The following is a 19,432-nucleotide window of genomic DNA, read 5'->3' as shown; positions in this document are numbered from 1 at the left end:
AAAGCTTTGGAGATTTGGGTATAAGTGTAAAAGGAGAGTGATGGAACAAAATATAACCAAGTCCCTCCCCACCTTTTAAAATAAATTCATGTTGAAAATTCACTTTGGGCCTATCAGTGTTTATGACTCCTCTTCTTCCTATCATTTGCATAGGAAGTGACCTCAGATCAAATAACTGAAAAAAACAAAGTAAATTGAAGTACCCATGAAAGTGACATTTCAATTCAAATGACATTTTTTTTTGAGATCTACTATATGCTTGGAAGCGGGAATCTATCAAATAATAGTTTTACTTGAATGCACCCCCCACCTTTATCCACTGGAACTCTCTCTTAGGGTCCATATTTTTTTGTTATGCAATTTATTAAGAATCAGAATTCAGTGCAGTTTATTGAGAATCAGAATCTGTAAGACTTCGAAGGGGTCTGAGAAATCACCTAGTCAAATTCCCTCATTTTACATTTACATCTTATGAAATTTACCAAAGAGATGTGTCCAAATTATTCTACAACTGCTCTAGTAGAAACGTGTCTCGGTTTACATTCTTTTTTGCATAATGCCTGTACAAGATAAAATCTGTCCATCATCTATATTGTCCCCCTTATCTATTGCAGTGTAACATGTTGTCCTTAACTTTGTGACTTAAGCCAATTTATTACTCTCTCTCATGATCCTATGGAATAGCTGCACAGTTCCTGGGGTCTCTGCTGTGGCTGCTGTCTGATGGATGAATGCTCACAGTCCTATGAAGACTCAAGGAGGTGGAAACTAGGACGGCTTCTTCTCATACAGAGCTGGTAGGTAAGCTGGCTGTCAGCCAGGAGCTCAGCTGGGCTTGGCACTGAACTGTCCTGAAGATCCCTTCTGTTCTATAAACTTGGACAAGTTATTCCCTTTCAAGATCCTAATCTCATGAGAATGTCTTGGACTGCAAGGAAGAGAGATGCAGTTAAGTTACCGCTTAAGTTACCTCTTACACATACATGTGGCCTCTTAAAACTAAGCAACTGAATCTGAGAAAGTCTTAGCTAAAATATTCCTTGGTTCTTTCCTGAGTGTCTGCTCTCTATTTCATTGGGTACTTTCATCATTTTTTTCTATTTCAGAGCAACAGCTTATGTTTAACATCAGCATGCCATCAACTTTCCTTGTGGTCCCCCTCTCTCTGCATTGTCTGCATCCTCTGAGGCCAGGCACACACCTAAATACTGACATCCTCTGGGTAATGAGGCTTGCTCTGGATCATGTAATGCATGATGACGAGGGCCACTCCTTCTGCAGCAGTGCTGGGAGCAGGAGCAGTATTGAAGTGTCTAACATCAGAGCAATGTTAATAATATCACTTTCCTCATAGGACGGCTATTAAAACCAAAATTAGTAATAATAGTCATCATTTAGTAATTCTCTACTATGTGCAAGGTATTCTATATACATAACTTCTATTTATTTTTCAAAACAATTTTGCAAGGTAGGTATGATCTATATATTCAGATGAGGCAAGGGAAGCTAAGAACTGATTTGAAATTTATTTAATATCACATAGCTAGAAGTCACAATAGCTGGGATTTGAATCTGGTTCAGATAATTTTCAAAGCTTATTCTCTTTCTCCTCTACATGATTATCATGTGTGAAACCATTTTGTGACCAAAGGGTTTTATAGATATAGTAAAACTTTTATTAAAATATTATCCCCTTTTCCTCTCCAGACTTATGTTTTGACTTGAAAAACAAACCAATTGTCAGTGGAATTTCTCCAGGATAATTTTGAGGGTGACAGGAAGGAAAGCCAATAGTTTTGTAATCTTCACTGAAAATTTTCCTCTTGGTAAATTGCCGAGGATAAATTAAAAACTAAACTAGAAAAAATAAATTCACTTAAGTCTTGCTCTTACTATACTTCTGGGGAAAGCTGTGCCCCTTCTCCTGGCTGGCCTCTGGGTCCCCATGAGGGGGCAGTGCTTTCTGGTAAGGATTCCCACTGTCACCTGAGAGCAGCCCCACCCTAGATTTGCTGACCGAGCTTGAGTCTTGGTCAATAACCTTCAGCATCTGCCCTCTAGTACTCACTCGTCAGGCAGGAGAGGGTCACCCTCTGCCAGTGTCCACCTGAATCCATACTAAAGAAGCAGAGCTTGTCTTCCCACCACCCTCTTATACTGTACCTTTATCCTAGGATGCAGCCTTGCCCTGGGTGCTGTTACCTGTACAGCTTTGGTCTCTGGTAGACTGCTTTTACTGAACTGTACCTGAGCATGATGTCCCCAGGGATAGCGGGAAGAGGGCCTAATAGACTGTCACTTTATGTGCTGTGATATGTTGTTAATGTTCCCTACCTCATTTGGTTTCTACCTAGGAGGAGCCATGCACAAATTTCTCCCAGGCCTAAGTATTTGCACCTCTATGTAAATGACTTGTCTTTATCTGAAGGCATTTAAACTTGAGTCATGATTTTGTTCCTCTCCATGTTGGCTACCAGGAAGTTCAGAGGTAACTTTGTGATCCCTTTAGTCCTAGGAGAGTCAAGAAGATTGTGTAAGGCTACTGTCTTTATCTTTTCCCTCCTTCCTAATTTCTTTGTTCTGATTCCTTTACATGTAATTAAGTGCCTAAAAAAATGGCTTTAGTTTACTTTTTTAGACTAAAGCAGGTAACCTAAACTTAATGGATCCAGGATGTCTCTTTCTGTAGAGTTCCATTAGGATAACTTAAGGATAGTGATATATTTTAGGAGGAAAAAGTTCTTTTTTTATTATTTGTTTTAATTAGTTATACATGACAGTAGAATGCACTTATACACTTTAACATACATAGATGGGATATAGTTTCTCATTTTTCTGAGTATACATATTGTAGAATCACCTTGGTCATATAGTCACATACACACATACAGTAATAATGTCTGGGAAAGAGTTCTTGAGTTGGTGCTCTGCTTTTAGAAACAGCTAAATTGGAGAATTAAAAAAAAATATTCACTCTTCCCGACCACTGGGGCTTTTAGCTTAAATTTTTGTTGGGGTCTTTCTTAAGTAGTATTAGCAGCTTTACTAAATGTTAGTTATAAAGGAAGGCTGCATATGGTGATTTCCCTCTCCTCTTTCTTGGGAAGCCAATTGAGTTCGACACTTGAACATCTTTTTCAGTGAAGAAGGGACCATGAAAGAACACCTTTCTGTAAAGCAGCAGCCAGTCTGTTCTCTGGTCTCCAGGGCATGACTTCTCCAGAGAAGTAATGGCAATAGGCCAAAAGACCGAGGACTCTTGCACAACGGGAAGATGCTTGGAGCCTCTCTCTTGTGTGGATGGTGTGGTCATCCTGCAATGGTCCCTCTAGTCTCTGCCTCATCCCCTCCCCTGGGGCCTAGCCTCTCACCTTGCCTGTCCCACAAAGGGAGCAAGTAGTTCCTGCCTCACACTAACCTCATTATGTAAGGGCTGTCCTTACTAGGCCATGTCTGGGACTAATGATATGATCAGGTCTCCTCTAGGCTATTTTTGAAACAGGAACAAGTGACTTGACGGATGTAGGGATCTTCTTTCTTTCTTTCCTACAGAAGGAAAACTACGTAACAGGACTCCTAGTGAAGGGGAGCAGCTTGTGCAGAGTTGCATAGCTCCAACTTTGATAGGTACAATCGTGGAGGAGCCTCATTCTAGGTTTCCAAAACCTTGTCATCAGTTTAATGCTACAAGAACACCCATTAATTTGGGGGTGGTTTTGTGCATAGATTCATCTTTTTACCCCCTGCTTTGTGGAATGCAGCATAGAGCACACACACATACAAGAAAATGATGCAAGACACGCTCATAGCAGCCTGGAAAGCAGTGTGTTGAACAGAAGCATGATAGGTTGTGACCACCATTCTCTTCTTAGCAGCCAGATGAAGCTCATACTGCTATGTACTGCGAGTACTACAGTTCAAGGTAGTTTTCAAGTTGAATGTAAACTGGCTACTAGAAATCAAAATCATGTGCTTTAACTAGGCGTCATCTACAACTTTAGTTTTTGCTCAGTAAAAACTGTGGAGCCATAACTGTGTAACTGATTTGCCTCTTGATTTCCATCATTGTTTTTTCAAAAAAGACAACTTATATTTACCATGACTGTGACAAAAATAGCCATCCACTCTGTGCTGGTTACATTTTTGGTTTAAAAGGAATGCTTCTCATTCTAACTTAGTGGAATCCAAATTTGTAGAAAAAGTGAAACTAAACAAAACTGTGGATGTTGTGATGATCTCTTAGGTATGATGGGGCAGCATCTTGTGAGATTTCAAAACCACTGTCTCAAGAAACATTGAAAAATTTCCCAGGAAGAATTTCCATTTCTTTTTTTTTTTTTTTTGGGTGGGTGGGTGGGTGGGTACTGGGGATGGAACTCAGGAGCACTCAACCACTGAGCTACATCCTCAGCTCTATTTTGTATTTTATTTAGAGTCAGGTTCTCACTGAGTTGCTTCCTGCCTCACTGTTGCTGAGGCTGGCTTTAAACTTGCAATTCTCCTGCTTCAGCCTCCCAACTGCTGGGATTACAGGCGTGCACTTCACATTTGCTTTCTAAGCTCAGGTGATGACAACTTCTATGTCTGCCACAGAAGGAGACCTCAGCGCTTATCTTGACACAACTCAGCCTGTAAGAATTAAGTTATAAACTCATTTTCTGGGGTCTTTTTCTGAAAAATCTTTCAAGCTATTAAAAAGCTGTTCCTGTAGGTGGTCATCCGTGTCAGATTGGAAGAGAGCATCCTAGAAAGCCATGAATTTGGGTCAGAATAAAATTCTGAACATATTTATGGGAACTTTTGATTATTTTCTAAATAAAGATTGATTTTAGTGTTGACCAAAACCTTTTACTGACTAAGAGAAACATAGCTTCAAAAAATTTTAATTTTGTACAGATAACCTTCAAGACCTAAAGAAATGCCACAGGGTAAAGAGATCAGGGGAATTTGCTGTTCAGAAGGAAGTGTGTGTGTAACTTTATTTTCTGGAAAAGAATACATTGAGGTCCTGGGATTAGTTACTACTGAAAATAAAAAATTTAAAAGAACAGTAATGTGTCATAACCCTTTAAAAACACTGAATTTAGACCCAGTTTTGATAAAGGGGTCACAAGAAAACTGTTCAAAAAATAAAAAGTTGGCAAGCTGAATGTTTAACATTTTCTTTCATTGGAGAGAAAAAAAATCCAATAAATTACCTTCAGTTGGGCCTTCCATTCTGCTCATACCCCTTACACACAGCACAGATGCAAACTCAGCCTCCACAGTGCACTTTCTATGTACACCCACCTGTACAGACATGAGGTCTGAGAGACAGCCCAGAGGTCTGGCCTTGGGCAGTCTTGTGACCCCCCAAGTCCTGGTGCCACATGAGGGTCCTCCAGGAATCAGTGAATTTTCTCTTTAGGCTTTGCTTCTCTTTATCAAATCAAGTCAAAGTTCTTTTAAGAACATCCTTTATGAGTTCACAGTTCAGTGAAACAGGTTGTTAGACATCCAAGGAGATACTCTGATCCAACACTTGTGCAATTGGGCAGAATTGCCTTAGTGCTGAGAAAATAAATGGGTCAATGATGTTTACTAGTGGTAGCAGCCTTCATGATCACAGTAATTGTGTTCTCACAGTCAGAAGGAAGAAACACACTAAGTTGTATGTGTTTAGAAAACCAATTGGCATTTTATAATTCAAACAGTGGGATTCCACAATTGTTTATTTTGTCTCTGGACTTAGAAGCTTTCCCGTAGTATCAGTAGCATTTTAGAGATGATCTCAGATTTAGTCAAATGGAACAAGCATGTTGTTATGGTTTGGTTCAAGAACGACCCTCCAAAACTTAAGTGTTAGGCAATGCAGCCTTGTTCAGAGGTGAAAAGACTGGATCATGAGGGCTCTGACTGCATCAGTGGATTAATCCATTTAATGGATGAATACTGTGAAGACTACTGGGACGTGGTAAAAACTATAGGCTGGTGGGGCAAGGCTGGAGGAAGTCACTGGGGGTAAGATGTGGGGAACTGTAGCTATCCCAACCCCCTATCTTGTTCTGTTGCCCAGGTGCCATGAATTGAATCCTCTGAAACAGTGAGCCAAAAATGATTCTTTCCTCCTCTAAGTTGTTCTCATCAGGTATTCCGGTCACAGTGATGAAAAACTAACACTCATGTTATTTTATCACATTTGAACCAACAGTGACAGGTTTCCTAGAGTCTACCAACATACCTTTGGAATAAGCTCAACTCTGTATACTTTTGACTATTTATGCACAAAAGTCTAAGATCCAGTGTTTAAAGTACCAGTGTTGATGAAGTAAATGAAAAACACGTGTGCTTTGAGCATGAGTTTTTCATAACCCAGGCAAAGGCTTGCAGGCTTCTGTCACCAATGTACCCTGGGGACAAATGGATGTGGATGGCAAAGAAGAGTAGTATGTTTGTCTCAGATTATTTTTCCCACTCTTAAAAGTGCCTAAAGGCAAGTGAATGGAGGAGTTGCCAAAAGATAGTATAGGAACACAACTGGCCTCTAGGTGGTGCTTGAAAACAGTTTAGGCAAAGCTGACATCTTTCAGGGTGAAAAGGGTATTGGTGGCCCCTCAAGTCACTTGCAGGCTCCAAGGTCTTCAAAAGATGCTCAACTGTTCCACAGTCTCCGCAGGTGGCACACTGGGCCAATTTTAATACATTCTTTTTTTTTTTTTCACCCACTCCTGTGTCTGTAGGTTTTGAATTCCATGGAGAGCTTATGTTGATAATTACCCTTTAAATTATCATTCACCCTTTAAATCAAATCATCACCCTTTAAATTCAACAAACAGGGGGCAACAAAACACACGCATTCAAAGAGTTTTTGTCAACTAAATAGTTTTGCCACAAAGCTTTACTCAGAAACATCTGCCTGCTTCTCCAAGTCTATTTGCCCAGGCCAGTCTTGTCCAGATGGAAGAGGCTGGGTCTGCCGGAGCTAGGATTTTGTTTGGTTGCAAGTGGAATCTTCCCCAAGGGAACATTTTATGTTTATATTTTTTGGTAAAGTTTTTAAAAAGGTATTACAGATGTCATATCAAATATAAACTTGTAATTCTGGTGAAATAATTAGTCATAATAAATACAAAGACACCTTCTTTTCCTGTGGTAAATCATAACAACTGCGGGTAAATCTCCCACATACGCATGCTCTGAAAAGCACTGAAAAGGGATCTTTGGTATAAAAGTAAAGAATTTATAAATCCAGGCAGATTTTGACATATACTTTTTTTATTAAATATGTAAAAAGATCAACGCAAGTCAAGTTATTCACATATTCAGAGACAAAAAACTATTCTACCATGCGACAATAGGTGGGTAATGTAAAATGAATGTGATACATCTGAATAAGACTTTTTCATCTATTATGTCATTACTTATCTATATTTATAATTAACAATACATATGTTTACATTCCTTTCAGTTTACATTTAATATATAACAAAAGCTTTATGGTGTACTATTTAGTAAAAGTAATCTGAATGCATATTAAACCTTAACGGAATAATGGAAATACTCACCAGGGAAGGGAGGAATTCTTGGTTCCCTTCTGGAGTTTACTTCTCTCGGGTCAACAGGGTGTTTGTCTTGTCTTTTTTTTTTTTCCTGCTTCTTTTCTGCTTAGAATGAGCATGAGCTTTCTCTTTGCCCCCTGCTTCAATCACTTCCAATCTGACAGCAGCAATGGGAAGTGCTATAACCAGCCAACAGTGGGTGAGAGGGGGGACGAGGAAAGAAATCCATCTTCCTGAGAGGAAGCAGCAGGGCACACAGCAAGGAATACCTCTCTGCCTAGCAATGATGACATGCTACTGGGGGTGGGGCGCGGAGGAACCCATGTCCTGAATAACAGGATGAAAGAAACAAGTGGTGGTCATACAGAGGCTGGGGTTGCGGCCCAAGACCGACTCCAAAACACAGCTGTTAAAGATTCCCCAAAGCATCTGGGACATCATCCGGGCAAAGCACAACAGAAGATGTTTAAGATGGGGACAGAGAATCTATGGCTAATCATTTCTAAATGAATGAATAATCTGCCCCAAATCATCAGGAAGAATGGATTATGGTATTCTTTACAGGCTAACATGTCTCTAGCCGAGAAGGTTGGGGAGCTGGAGAGAACAAGAGTGGTTCCAGCAAGAGTCATCAGGGAGGTTTGTGGAAATTATACAGTAACAAGTGGTTCTGGAGAAGACTGGATCCTGACACTCTGGTACACATTCATGTATATCTACGTGACAGGAGCATGGTCATGAACCACCTGGCACTGGGTACTACTGAGATGTTGGGGAAGATGAATGGCGACCTAGGAACCACGGAAGTATCTGCAAGGAGTTATTTATTGTGCCTCTTTACAAGAGCTATTTGTAAAACATCAGCGAGTACAACGGGTTCAGGAGGGCAACACACTGTTAAGCAAAGATACTGTGTATAGCACAGCCACTACCTGTAACCAGGTGAGGGAGGATGTCACTGCCAGGAGCCAGGCTTTCCAGCCTCAGAGAAATGAGCTGCCGCTGTGTGCAGAGTGAGCAGGAGAGAGAAGAAAGGGAAACCAAACACCACAAAACATCTGTCCAATTCTGCACAGTGTGTTGTAATAATCTCAAAAATACAAGCCATCTTTTCCACATAGAACTCAATAAATACCACTTTGCTGCAAAAGATTTATTTTGGAAAGACTTCTTTTGGTGCCAAGCTTGAATGCCAGAATTTAGAGTTGGTATTTCATCACTTAATAAAGAAATTTCAAAGCTTGATACACAATTCAGAAATTTATTTTAAGCTTTTCAGTTAAGCGGAAAGTGGGGTGGGCACATTTTGTTGTTGATGCACCTGCTAAGTCAAATAACAAGTGAAAGTCAACCTAAATTTAGAAATTAAGTGAAACTGAATGATCCAGGAAGGGATACCATCTGTCAAAAGGTGTGTGTGTGGGAGGGGGGAGGCAAAGATTTGGAAAGAGACTAAGAAAATGTGCAAATATTAGTTAAAAAAATAAGGAATGCTTTTAATTCATTAATGTTTCTCTGTTTATGAATTGCCATGGTTTAGCAAATGTCAATGACAAGGAGGGCCCTTGTGTTAAAGAGGGGAAATTCCTTATTCCAGAAGATATTGAGAGTCATAGGTTTTTCTGTGCTGTTATTCCAGTGTCAACACCAGACTGCAGAACCAGGATTCTCCCTTGGAATTATGCGCCTATTAATTAGGTCTTCACTTCCAGCCTTCCAGCCAGTGTGCAATATGATGCAGAACCCTGGAGCTTGGGCTGCACACTTGAAGTTATCCTTTAGTAGGGATCTCTTAGTGTGGATGACAGGATTTGGGCTGAAAGCCACACGAGGAGGAAGAGGGACCAGCCAGGAGGACCTGCACCTACCAAGACCCCCTGTGGACTGCAGATACTGATGACAACATCTTGGGAGAGTGGCTGCCCACCAAAGAGGACCCTGAGAAAGAAAATAACATGGGAACCAGGGGAGGAGGGTGGGAGGGGAGGGGTACGTGGAGAGAGGGCAAAGTTGAGATGGTGTTTTCCTTGAGTAAATGTCTTTCAAAACTAACAACATACTGTGTGGTTGTCTAACATGCTGCTCTATGAACACTGCTGGGCCCTGAAGTCTGAGTTTTGAATCCATTTTTTTCCCTTTAGTGTGTGACAAGAGGGAGAAACTGACCCTATGTTTCCCCTCATGACACAAGTCACTGTCATTATGGCTTTCATATCAAGTATCTGTTTCCCTTTGTTCCAATTCTTTGACCAAATTTATGTTCAGAAGTTAGACTTGCAAACATCAAAGCACCACAAATGCGTGTGACATCTAGTGACACTGGGTTGAGAAATGCCAATATAAATACCATATATCAAATTACCATTGTTTCACACCAGGATAAAAAGGGGTGGTGGTGGTGGAAGTGGTTTTGGGGTAGGGAAAGTTGTTCTGGAAAGAAACGAGGAAAAGAGCAGAACCAATCTCAAGCAGCCAAATGGTGAAGTTGAAGGTATGTGACCCTATGATCTCTCAGGTAGGCGGCCAGAATGACCGTCAGCTAATGCATCTTGGCAAAGGAAATGGGAACCAAGCGCAGTGGCTGGCATACGCAACAGTGCATTGATGGTAACGGCAGACTGGGAACAACTGGTTTCTGTTGAGCTTGAGGCTGCACGTGTTCCAATTCTCCAGAAGAAAAGTTCCCACGCACAATGGAAGTGTCAAGAGCTGCTGAGACGGGTCAGTACTCTTCCTGCTGCTGGGGCTGCTGGTCATGGGCTTGCTCCTCGGCTTCCGGCTCTTCTGTGTGGCCCTCCTGTGAGGCAGGGAGAAGTTTCAGCTGAGATAATTTATGGTCTGAGGCCCTGAGGGATCCCAGCCCATGGTCACTGTGCAGTGTGTTATCTTCGGGCTGCAGAGAACACCAGGCTTGGACACAACCCTCCAGGTTTCCCAGATCCCAGTGGTCAACATGCATGCAGGGCCATCAAAGAAGGGTCATTCTAGAAAGCACAATCGCTAGGCTTTGAGCCCCCAAATTTTCTTCCAACTGTTTTAGAAGGAAAACTTCAGAGAACACATCACATACTTTCCTAGTTTTTTAGTTGTAGATGGATACAATCTCTTTATTTTTATGTGGTCCTGAGGATCGAACCCAGTGCCTCACAGGTGCTAGGCAGGTGCTCTACCACTGAGCTACAACCCCAGCCCCACTTTCCTACCTTTTGTAAGAGAGTCAACTAAACACAATGACTCTACAGCATCATGATGACCACAATGAACATAAAACAGCATCCTAGGCCTGTGTAGGACGGTTGCCCCTACACTAATGGTCCAGGATGTGGTGCTTCTGATCCACTTCCGGTTTCCTTCCCTGCTTTCCTTCTTCTTGTCTGCCTGAAGCCAGACCTTTTTGTTACAATAGGTTACTAATCTGATGTGGGCTGAGATACCAGCAAAAGTAAACCTGTTTGAGTTTCTGAGGGGAAGGAAATGGTAGCAGCCATGTTTCATGGGCTGCCCCTGGCAAATAGACCCCACTTAGCAGAGAGCTTAGGAGCTTTGGCTCAAGGACTTTGGGATATCTGTTCAGGGTGGTTGAGATCTTTGCTTACTTTCTATTCTCTGTGTTTCTCTACTTGGTTTCCAATGTCTATTTATTCATTTGTCTAACCCGGTGAAGTGTATCATGGTTACCAACTAAACCACAGATACAAATTCTTTCAATTTTTGACCTCATTAAGAATTAACTAGCTCTTTATTATCCAAGCTGAAGGAGTAAAGCTAACCAACAGCAGCTAACTGCCCCCTCAATAATGGCACACGGTTTTATGGTACAGTGTGGCATGTGTGCCAGCACACAGAGATGTGCTCAGGTCTTCTCACACCTGGCACACCGACTCCTGAACCATCAAACCACCCACCCCCTTCCTATCTGACCCGTATTCCCTGTAGCTCAGGACAAAACTGTTGAGAACCAATTCAAATAGAGTGTGGTCCTCTTTCCAGTACCCTGAGCCAAAATGATCTCTCTTCCTTCTCCTGCAGCACTCTGCTCTTCCTGTGCTATGAAACCGACTTGTAATCTTGTCTTGAATTTTTCGGCCTCATCCACTACATCCTGAGATTCTGAGGTCAGGAGTAGGGGCTCATTCGACTATGTCACCTCTCAGTCAGTACAGAAGGCAATATGTGTTGTGGCAAGAGGAAGGTTTCAGAGGATTCAAGTATAGATGACCAAGACCACCAGACTATCAGCCAAGATCACATGCTGAGTCTTTTCTGAAAGGCTGTATAATGTAAAGGCATGAGACTCTGGAGCTATTTACCAGCTGTGAGACTTTGTAAATATATTGCAACTGCTCTGTGCCTCAGTTTCTTGTCTAAGACAGGGATGGGGGTACTCACGTAGCAGAGTTTTCAGTGTTTCACTGATCAGTGAATCAATGGATTAATCGAACCCAACGAAGGAGTATTTAGTAGACAGTAAATATGAGCTGTGATTATGATTTCTTTTGTGGGACAACTCTTTGGAATATATTAAGCACAAATAATTAAGGAAAAAAAAACCCCTTTCTGTGACAACCAACAGTTGAAAGTGACATCATTGTATTAAAAACCTGGGATTACATTTAGTAATGTCTCTTTAACTCTGTGACAATGGGCACATTATTTGGTAAAGGTGAACTCTCCCTTAACCCTAACCATACCTGGGTACCACCGTAGAGTGTGCCACCAAGGGTAAGGCCCAATATCCTCCTCTCTGACCACTTCTGTTTTTCTGATCCTCACACTTGGATTCCTTAACTGCAGATGCTCTCTGATCTTGGAGAGCAGAGTCCTGAATCTGTAGTGTCAGGCGATCCCAGGGGCCCCTGGGCATGCTGTGGCTATATCCTGGCAGTATTCTCTACTGCTGGCTTTGCCCACTGCTTGGCACGGGTGAGGGTGGTCTTCTCATGAGGAATAGGAGGCTATTTTATGATGGGGTGGCACAAAATAGAAAACAGGCACTGGTCTTGGAGCAGGCGCTCTCCTCATGAAGGAGACATGCTAGTGGGTTGTTTATAGACATGGTGCCTGGGAACTCCCAGTGGCTATTCTGCCACGGGCTCCTCCACTTTCTGAAAATGCGGCTCCTCCCTGAAACCTCTCTCCCTGCCACCACGCCACAGTAACAGCTCCTCTCTCCAAGCTTTTGAAACCTTGTTTCTGCTTCTGTTAGAGGGCTTGTGGGAGCCAGACCTGTGTGTGCTTCTACAGGATGGCCGTCTTCCTTTCCACCCTGGCTCAGAGACTGCCCTGGGTGAGGGATGTCGTTTCATTCTTCCTAACTCTTGAATCTAGTGTGGTGTCTTCCATACTATATCGCTCTAACTTCGGCTGGTCTAAAGCATGCTTTTCTTACATAATTGTGTTTGTGCATGTTACACTGATGAGGGGAAGATCTCAGAAATGAGGATCTGTTTTACATTTTAGAGAAAAGCTCGTCACAGTTGGGAGTTAACTGTGGGATAATGGAGTTAACTAAGAACTGCAATTTGGAAGACCTGGATTCAAGGAATTGTTAAATCTGTTAACAAGCTACAGGACTAAGAACCCACCCATGAGGCCCCTCTGCAGGCATTCTTCCCAAACATGTTAAAGAAGGGGGGGTGGGTCCATGCCCTTGTCTATGGTTCTGTGGTTCCCATATGGCAAGGGCAGCTCCCTAGAGCACCAGGCTCAAGTCCTAGCCACAGGAAACTGCTTGTGATAGCAAATATCTGCAGGAACCAAGGACCCCAGATCATGCTTATCAGGCAATAAAGAGCAAATCTTCCAAATTATCAATGGGTTGCTAATGCTTGGGGTGCGAGTTAAGGAAACTGGAAAGTTTGGCAGAACACATCTATAATTCTGAAATACTACATATCACACCTGAGCTTGCCCATCCTTTTGTGCACTTTCATAGGTTCCCAGGAGGAAAAACAAAAGACCTTTTTCTTTGATCCATATAAAAATGAAGACTTTAAATCCACATGTTAAGTAGATGCTCAGGCAAAACCTATGTCAAATATGGAGCCAATGAACTGAAGTGACACCTGCTCAATTCTGATATTTCCTTTCAATCCATTACATCTCTCTAAGTGAACTGTGAGTGAAGTTAAATTTTTTTATTCTTATTGTAAGGGTTAGAGAAGTTGGAAGGAAGTATTGAAGAAGGGTCTTGGCCACTGTGGGAGGAGAATGGGGGCAGAGGAGGAAGGAGGCTCACCCAGAAGCTCCTGCTTCCAAATGTGGCGGGGGGTGGTGCTCGGCCTTATCTCCCACTCACTCCTCATGGCAGCCTTGGTTGGCTCTTCTTTCCTCCCTGTTTTAATCCAAGTTCCCTCTGCCGTAAATACACCCTACCTTAGCTTTATTAACTTGATATTCCTAGCCATCCTTGAACATCCAACAAAAGCCATTTTCACTGTGACATCTTTGCTGGGCCCTCCAGGCTGTTTCTGTGTACTCCCCACAACTTGACTTATGTCTCTGTTATCACATTTATTATAATCAGGCACAGATTCTAGTTAGTTGTGTCCCTGTCTTCCTTCCAGGGACTGTGGGCTCTTCTGTGGGAGGGGTTGTGTGTTTTTCCTTCACAGCCATTGCTTTATCCAGTGGAATGCACAGACTCTGTAGTGACAGAAACACTGCCTGTATCAAAACACTGCTGAGGAGAAAGAAAGTCTTTAGGTCATTTTTAAAGTGGCTTCCATGACAGTACCTCAGGAGATAAGCAGCTATTTATAAGCTATTGCACCTTGGCTGTCAAAATCCATAAGGGAGCAGATAGCCAATGATTCAGCTCACATACCTGTGGGCCCAAGTTAAATACAGAGGGAAAAGATAATGACAATGTGACAGAGAGGCACTGGACAACTGGCTGGCAATCTGCTCTGAAAACTTCCATAGGGTTTCTACACCTGGGAAATGAATTACCTGTTGACTCCCCTGCTCAAAACTTCTAGCTAGATTTTTCTACCTTCCAAACATTATATTCTGGGATTGCTTGACTATAAGAATCAGAAGCCAGTCATCACTTAGTGGAAGAGATTCCCCTTCCAGCAAATACACCTACCTGAAATTGGAGAGCACACCCAACTGTCTAGCCTTTAATTCTTCAGCACCTCCCTTATCTTCAGGAGGAAAAGGCAGCCAACCAGAAGCCTCTGTCATTTCAGATTTGTATAATCCATCATCTCAGTACTGACACTTTCTGACAAAGTACTGACATTTTCTCCCAGATATCATGCATATCGGACTTGCATGTGAGTGTGACCTATTCACCACCCAGGTATGGAAATAGTCTAAAAACAGGACACAGTATCAGGAGCAAGACAATGGGGCAAAAGGACAATTCAGGGAGTTGACAGAAGTAGCATCACAGCCACTTGTTCAAAAGTAATGTCTTTGCAGACAATGACCCACATGGGCAGTGGCCAGGGGTCAAAGCTTTCTTAAGGCTCATGCCCCAGTGCAGAGACTGATGGTGCTTCTGGGAGGCTGTCCCAGAGGCAGGACTCATCAGCCTCAGGGAGGAAGGCAAACCTTGAAGGTTTTGAGGTGTATTGGACAGTTTCTTGAGCCTCAGGCAGGGGATGCAGGAAGGAGAGTCCACCTATGGCTCCCGAAGTTCTTACGTACACCTCTGTAAGCAGAGCCATGTGTACATGTCTGTGCTCAAAGTCGGCAGAGTCCACAGAAAGTGTTCAGCACACAGTCCAGGCACAGCAGTCTTCCCTTCCTATTCAGAAACTAAAGTTTAAAAAACCTTGGTTTCCCTCCTCAGTATTTAGCATCTCACTCCTCACTCTTCATCCTAAAGAACTGAAGTCCTCGTACTATAGTGATACATGCACACCCACGGTCACAGCAGCACAATCCACAATAGTCAAACTATAGCACCAGCCTAGGTGTGCATTCATGAGTGAATGGATAAGGAAAAGAATGTGTGTATACACACAACAGAGTTTTGTTCAGCCATAAAGAAAAATGAAATTATAGTATTTGTAGAAAAATGGCTGAAACCAGAGACCATCATATTAAGCAAAATAAGCCAGATTCAGAAGATTAAGGGTCTTATGTTTTCTCTCATATGTGGAAGCTAGAGAGGAAAAAGGAAAAGATGGGAGGTAGGGGGGATCTTATGAAAATCAAAAGGAGAGGGTAGAAGAAAGGGATGAAGGGGTGGGAGGAGGGGAAGGGAGGGGGTAAGCAGTGAGGACTGATATTAGCCAAATTATTTTGTTACATTGTGTGCATGTATGAACAAATTAACAAATCCTTTATTATGCACAACTACAATGTACCAATAAAAAATGTGGAAAGAGAAAACCAAACCAAATCAAACCTTGGTCTTGCCACAGTCTAAACATGGACACCTAGCATACTGCAAGTCAAAACCCTTATTTTCCACAGAAATCTCAGTATAGCCTGACATGTTTCTATGGGTTTTCCAGACACAAAGTTGCAATGAAATATATACTGGAACCAGAAAAATTAAGCCAGCAACTGTACATAAAGATTTTGCTTTGGTAACCCATGCACGTAGTTCAAGTCTATATTCTCTTACAGATTTAAATTGCCTGGTTACTCTAAGTAAATCTCTTCCTGGATTTTGGATAGTTCTTAGCATACACTTAAGTGGTAATGCCAATGTCTCTCTTCTCTCCTTCCTCACCACATTTCTATTTGAAGAGAGCAGCTGCCAGAGATGACACAAAGGTGGTTTGGGAAAAGTACCCATTAGTCGGAAGAAAACAGAAGTTCTCCACGGACTTAAATGGATGTATGCCCAGAGAAGGAGGCAGAGATAAGACTTTTGGAGTCTCATTTAACAAAAATGAAACTAGGGAGTTATCTGGAGAAATCCAGGGAGGCGTCTGACTACTTCCTCCTACACACTCAGAGCGTGCTTGACTGAAGATTTAAGTAGACAGGCTATTTTGAGGTTTCCCCAAGTGGCACTACTTTGACTTCTTCCTGCCCCATGGCATCCAATATGCTGAGAGGGAGGTAACAGTCCTAAAGATTTGGGGCTCTTAAGTACATAAACCTGGGTTCAAATCTTGTGCTACTAACTGGAGTTGCTGAGCAAATAATTTCATCTGTGAAATGCCAAGTAAGTAACAGTACTTGCTGCATAGATATATGGTTAGGGTGAAAAATGTATACAGAACATGAACATAATATTTAGCACATGCTAAATATGCACTAACTCTTCACTATTGCTACTGTCACAATCCCACTTAAAAGGGGTGAAGGGGTAGCTCAGTGGTAGAGCAAGTGCTTAGTTAGCATGCATGTGCCTCCTGGGCTGAATCCCCAGCACCAAAACCAAACCAAAACAAAAAGTAACCCACCCAAGACAGCCAAAAAACATGGTTCAGGCTTGGAGAAGGGAGAATAAGAACTCAAGATTCTGACTACCTGCTCATGAACTTGGGAAAGACCTCTGCTGCCTTAGTTTCCCCTCATCTATGAAATGGAATGATGACAATGACTATGTAATAAGATTATCAAGAGAACTAAAGGAGCTAATAAACTAATAGATATAAAGCCCTGGGCCCTCTTCCATCCAGCCCCATCCAAGGTGCTTGGGAAAAGGACCTGACAGACTCAGTCTTAATGACTGATGAGGCTTTAAAACACTGCTCTCCTAGGTGTCTGCATCCTGACCGTCCACACACTGCAAACACAGCTCTGTGAATGCAGCGGGTAGCCAGGGAGTGTTGTGGGGTGTGGGTGTGGGTGATGGAAATGGCAGAACCAACCAGAGGGTGGTCATCTGAGCAACACTCCCTGAAATCACACCCAGGAAGCAAGGGCTCTTGTGGGAGGCTGGCCTCCATCTCCTTAGCTAGGAATTCAGCTCTTCATCTGGAGCTCATGTCTCAATGCTCCTGTACAAGAACTCCTCCCTCCTGGGACAAGATCTGGCTTAGAATCAGGTTCTCTCTCCTACTGGAGAGACCCAGGCCCATGTGCGGGTTCTCCTCTAGCCAGCAGGCCACTACCACAGACAGCAGCTCCTGCTCGGCCGCAGTATGCGCAGACCTCATCGGATTTAGCCTCAAATGAGTGTGTGAAGACAATAACCATAATCCACCTAGTCCCCGACAAACTACAAAGCACTCAGAACACACAGAACATTATGTCCATGCCACCTGTGGTCACAGACACACAGCAGACTAGCCTCTCGCTATTTCCATCAGATATGAAAACACTCAGAACCACATGTCCTCAACCATCATGTCCTCTGGGGGCCCAACTAGGCAGATTCCCAGGGCTTCAAAAATCTGCATTCTAAGCTACTGGCCACCAAGAAAGAAGTTTAAAACAAAATATCAGGGGAAATGAAAACAATAGTGGAGAACCCCCAAATCTGAGCAGAGTTTTTCCAGTTCAGGAAAGTTTCATTGCTAGGATTTTAAGTCATAAAGGGAGTAATTATTTGCTGGGCATTCAGCTGAAATAAGACAAAGTAAGCCTGCTGGTGGCTGTAGTAATGCTCACACACTTGTGACCCACCACAGTGCTCTTTGCACACCTACAGGCCTGCAAGTCAGAGACCAGAACGCTTGCACCAGCTTCAACCCAGCCTCAGACGCTCGGAGCCCCAATCCTCCTGGCCCTCCACAGTTCAGCTTGGTGGCAAGTCAAGCTCCACTGGACTCTCACTTCTGCCCCTGGGTGCTGGGCCTCTTCCTCCAGGCACAGGCGACTAGGGGGACTCTCCCCAGTCTCTGCCACTTGTCCCGCCCCCTCCCCTCCTGGCTTTGTGACATCACCATTCTCCTTGCTCCTGCTTTTTGTCACCCTGGCAGAACCACACTGTGGGTCTCCCTCAGCACATCTGCTCATGAACAGCAACCCTGGTGGCAGGTCCTTCCCTACAAAGGAGGCCTTCTAGAAGTCTTTTCAACAAAGGGCCATTCTGCAGTTTTGCTCTACCCTGATGATGAGTAACCAGGGCAACTAGCTATGACAAAAACCCATAGGCTTTATGGGGACCTACATTATATTTTCCTTTAACCGTACTGTGATCTTTCATGAGGAAATAGGAGCCCTTCTACAAATTCTTACTGCTCAGGTTCTCACACTCTCTCTTGGGGTATGGCTGTTTTTCTCGCTGCCTCCCCACTCCTAGGCCTCACTATGCACTCATCTCTTCTCAGATTAACTTTTGGACACATATTCCACAGGCATGGGTCAGTGGATCATGGTGCGTATTCTTCTGGGAAGATCAAGTGCATTAATTGAGCTATAATTCTCACTGAGGTCTTAGGGAAGCACTCTAAGGCAGGCGGATCCATTGCAGTTTGACCAGGAGAGTCATTTCAGATGCAGGGGCTGAGAGCTCCTGGCACTTACGTGTTCTTCTGAAGCATAGAGTACTTCCATTAGTCGCTGCACGAGGTCATCGTTTTCCTGCCCATGTTCTTGGCAGAGTAGCTCAATCTCTCTCAACTTCCCAAAGTAGAAATCTCTTTCCTTTTCCACACCTTCAAGGGCAAGTTTTAATGAATGTACCTGCAAGAGAGTGAGGGTGGAGAACCCCAAAATATACAATAATAAGTGACCAACTATGCCTATATACGGGGACCCAAAACATGTAAAGAGACAGAAATAACCAATGTGCAAGTCTGAGAGAAGAGCAACAGGTCTGTCACCTGAGCCCAAGCCTGGGCCAAAATGTCCAATCTCAGAAGCACACTGCTCATTCCCTTCCATCAACTTGGTGTTTATTAACCAGGGTCAGAGTGATCCTCTGCCTGCGGTTTCAGCTAGGCTGTGGGAACCTTTCCTCTCCTGCTAACATGGGCTGAATGGCGTCTTTCCCCTAGCATGCTGCTCTGATCTGCAAGTTTGTGTCTCCCTCC

The 19,432-nt window shown here is 43.1% G+C and overlaps 1 protein-coding gene across 4 annotated transcripts in view; it reads right to left on the bottom strand.

Moving 5' to 3' along the window:
• Positions 1-7,236: 7,236 nt before the first annotated feature.
• Positions 7,237-19,432, bottom strand: part of MAPRE2 (microtubule associated protein RP/EB family member 2) — a 153,814-nt gene continuing 141,618 nt past the window's right edge. For all 4 annotated transcript variants that reach the window (XM_081262964.1, XM_081262963.1, XM_081262962.1 and 1 more), the window contains 2 exons: positions 18,924-19,082; positions 7,237-10,335 (listed from right to left, as the gene is read on the bottom strand). In XM_081262964.1, coding sequence (XP_081119090.1) covers positions 10,261-10,335; positions 18,924-19,082 — 234 coding nt within the window. In that variant the 3' untranslated portion in view covers positions 7,237-10,260. The remainder of the gene's footprint in view (positions 10,336-18,923; positions 19,083-19,432) is intronic.

Source organism: Spermophilus citellus (genome assembly GCF_964194105.1).
Source record: "Spermophilus citellus genome assembly, chromosome: 12".
NCBI classification, from domain to species: Eukaryota; Metazoa; Chordata; class Mammalia; order Rodentia; family Sciuridae; genus Spermophilus; species Spermophilus citellus.
Note: the sequence above shows the minus strand (reverse complement) of the source record. Positions and strands in the feature narration are given on the sequence as shown.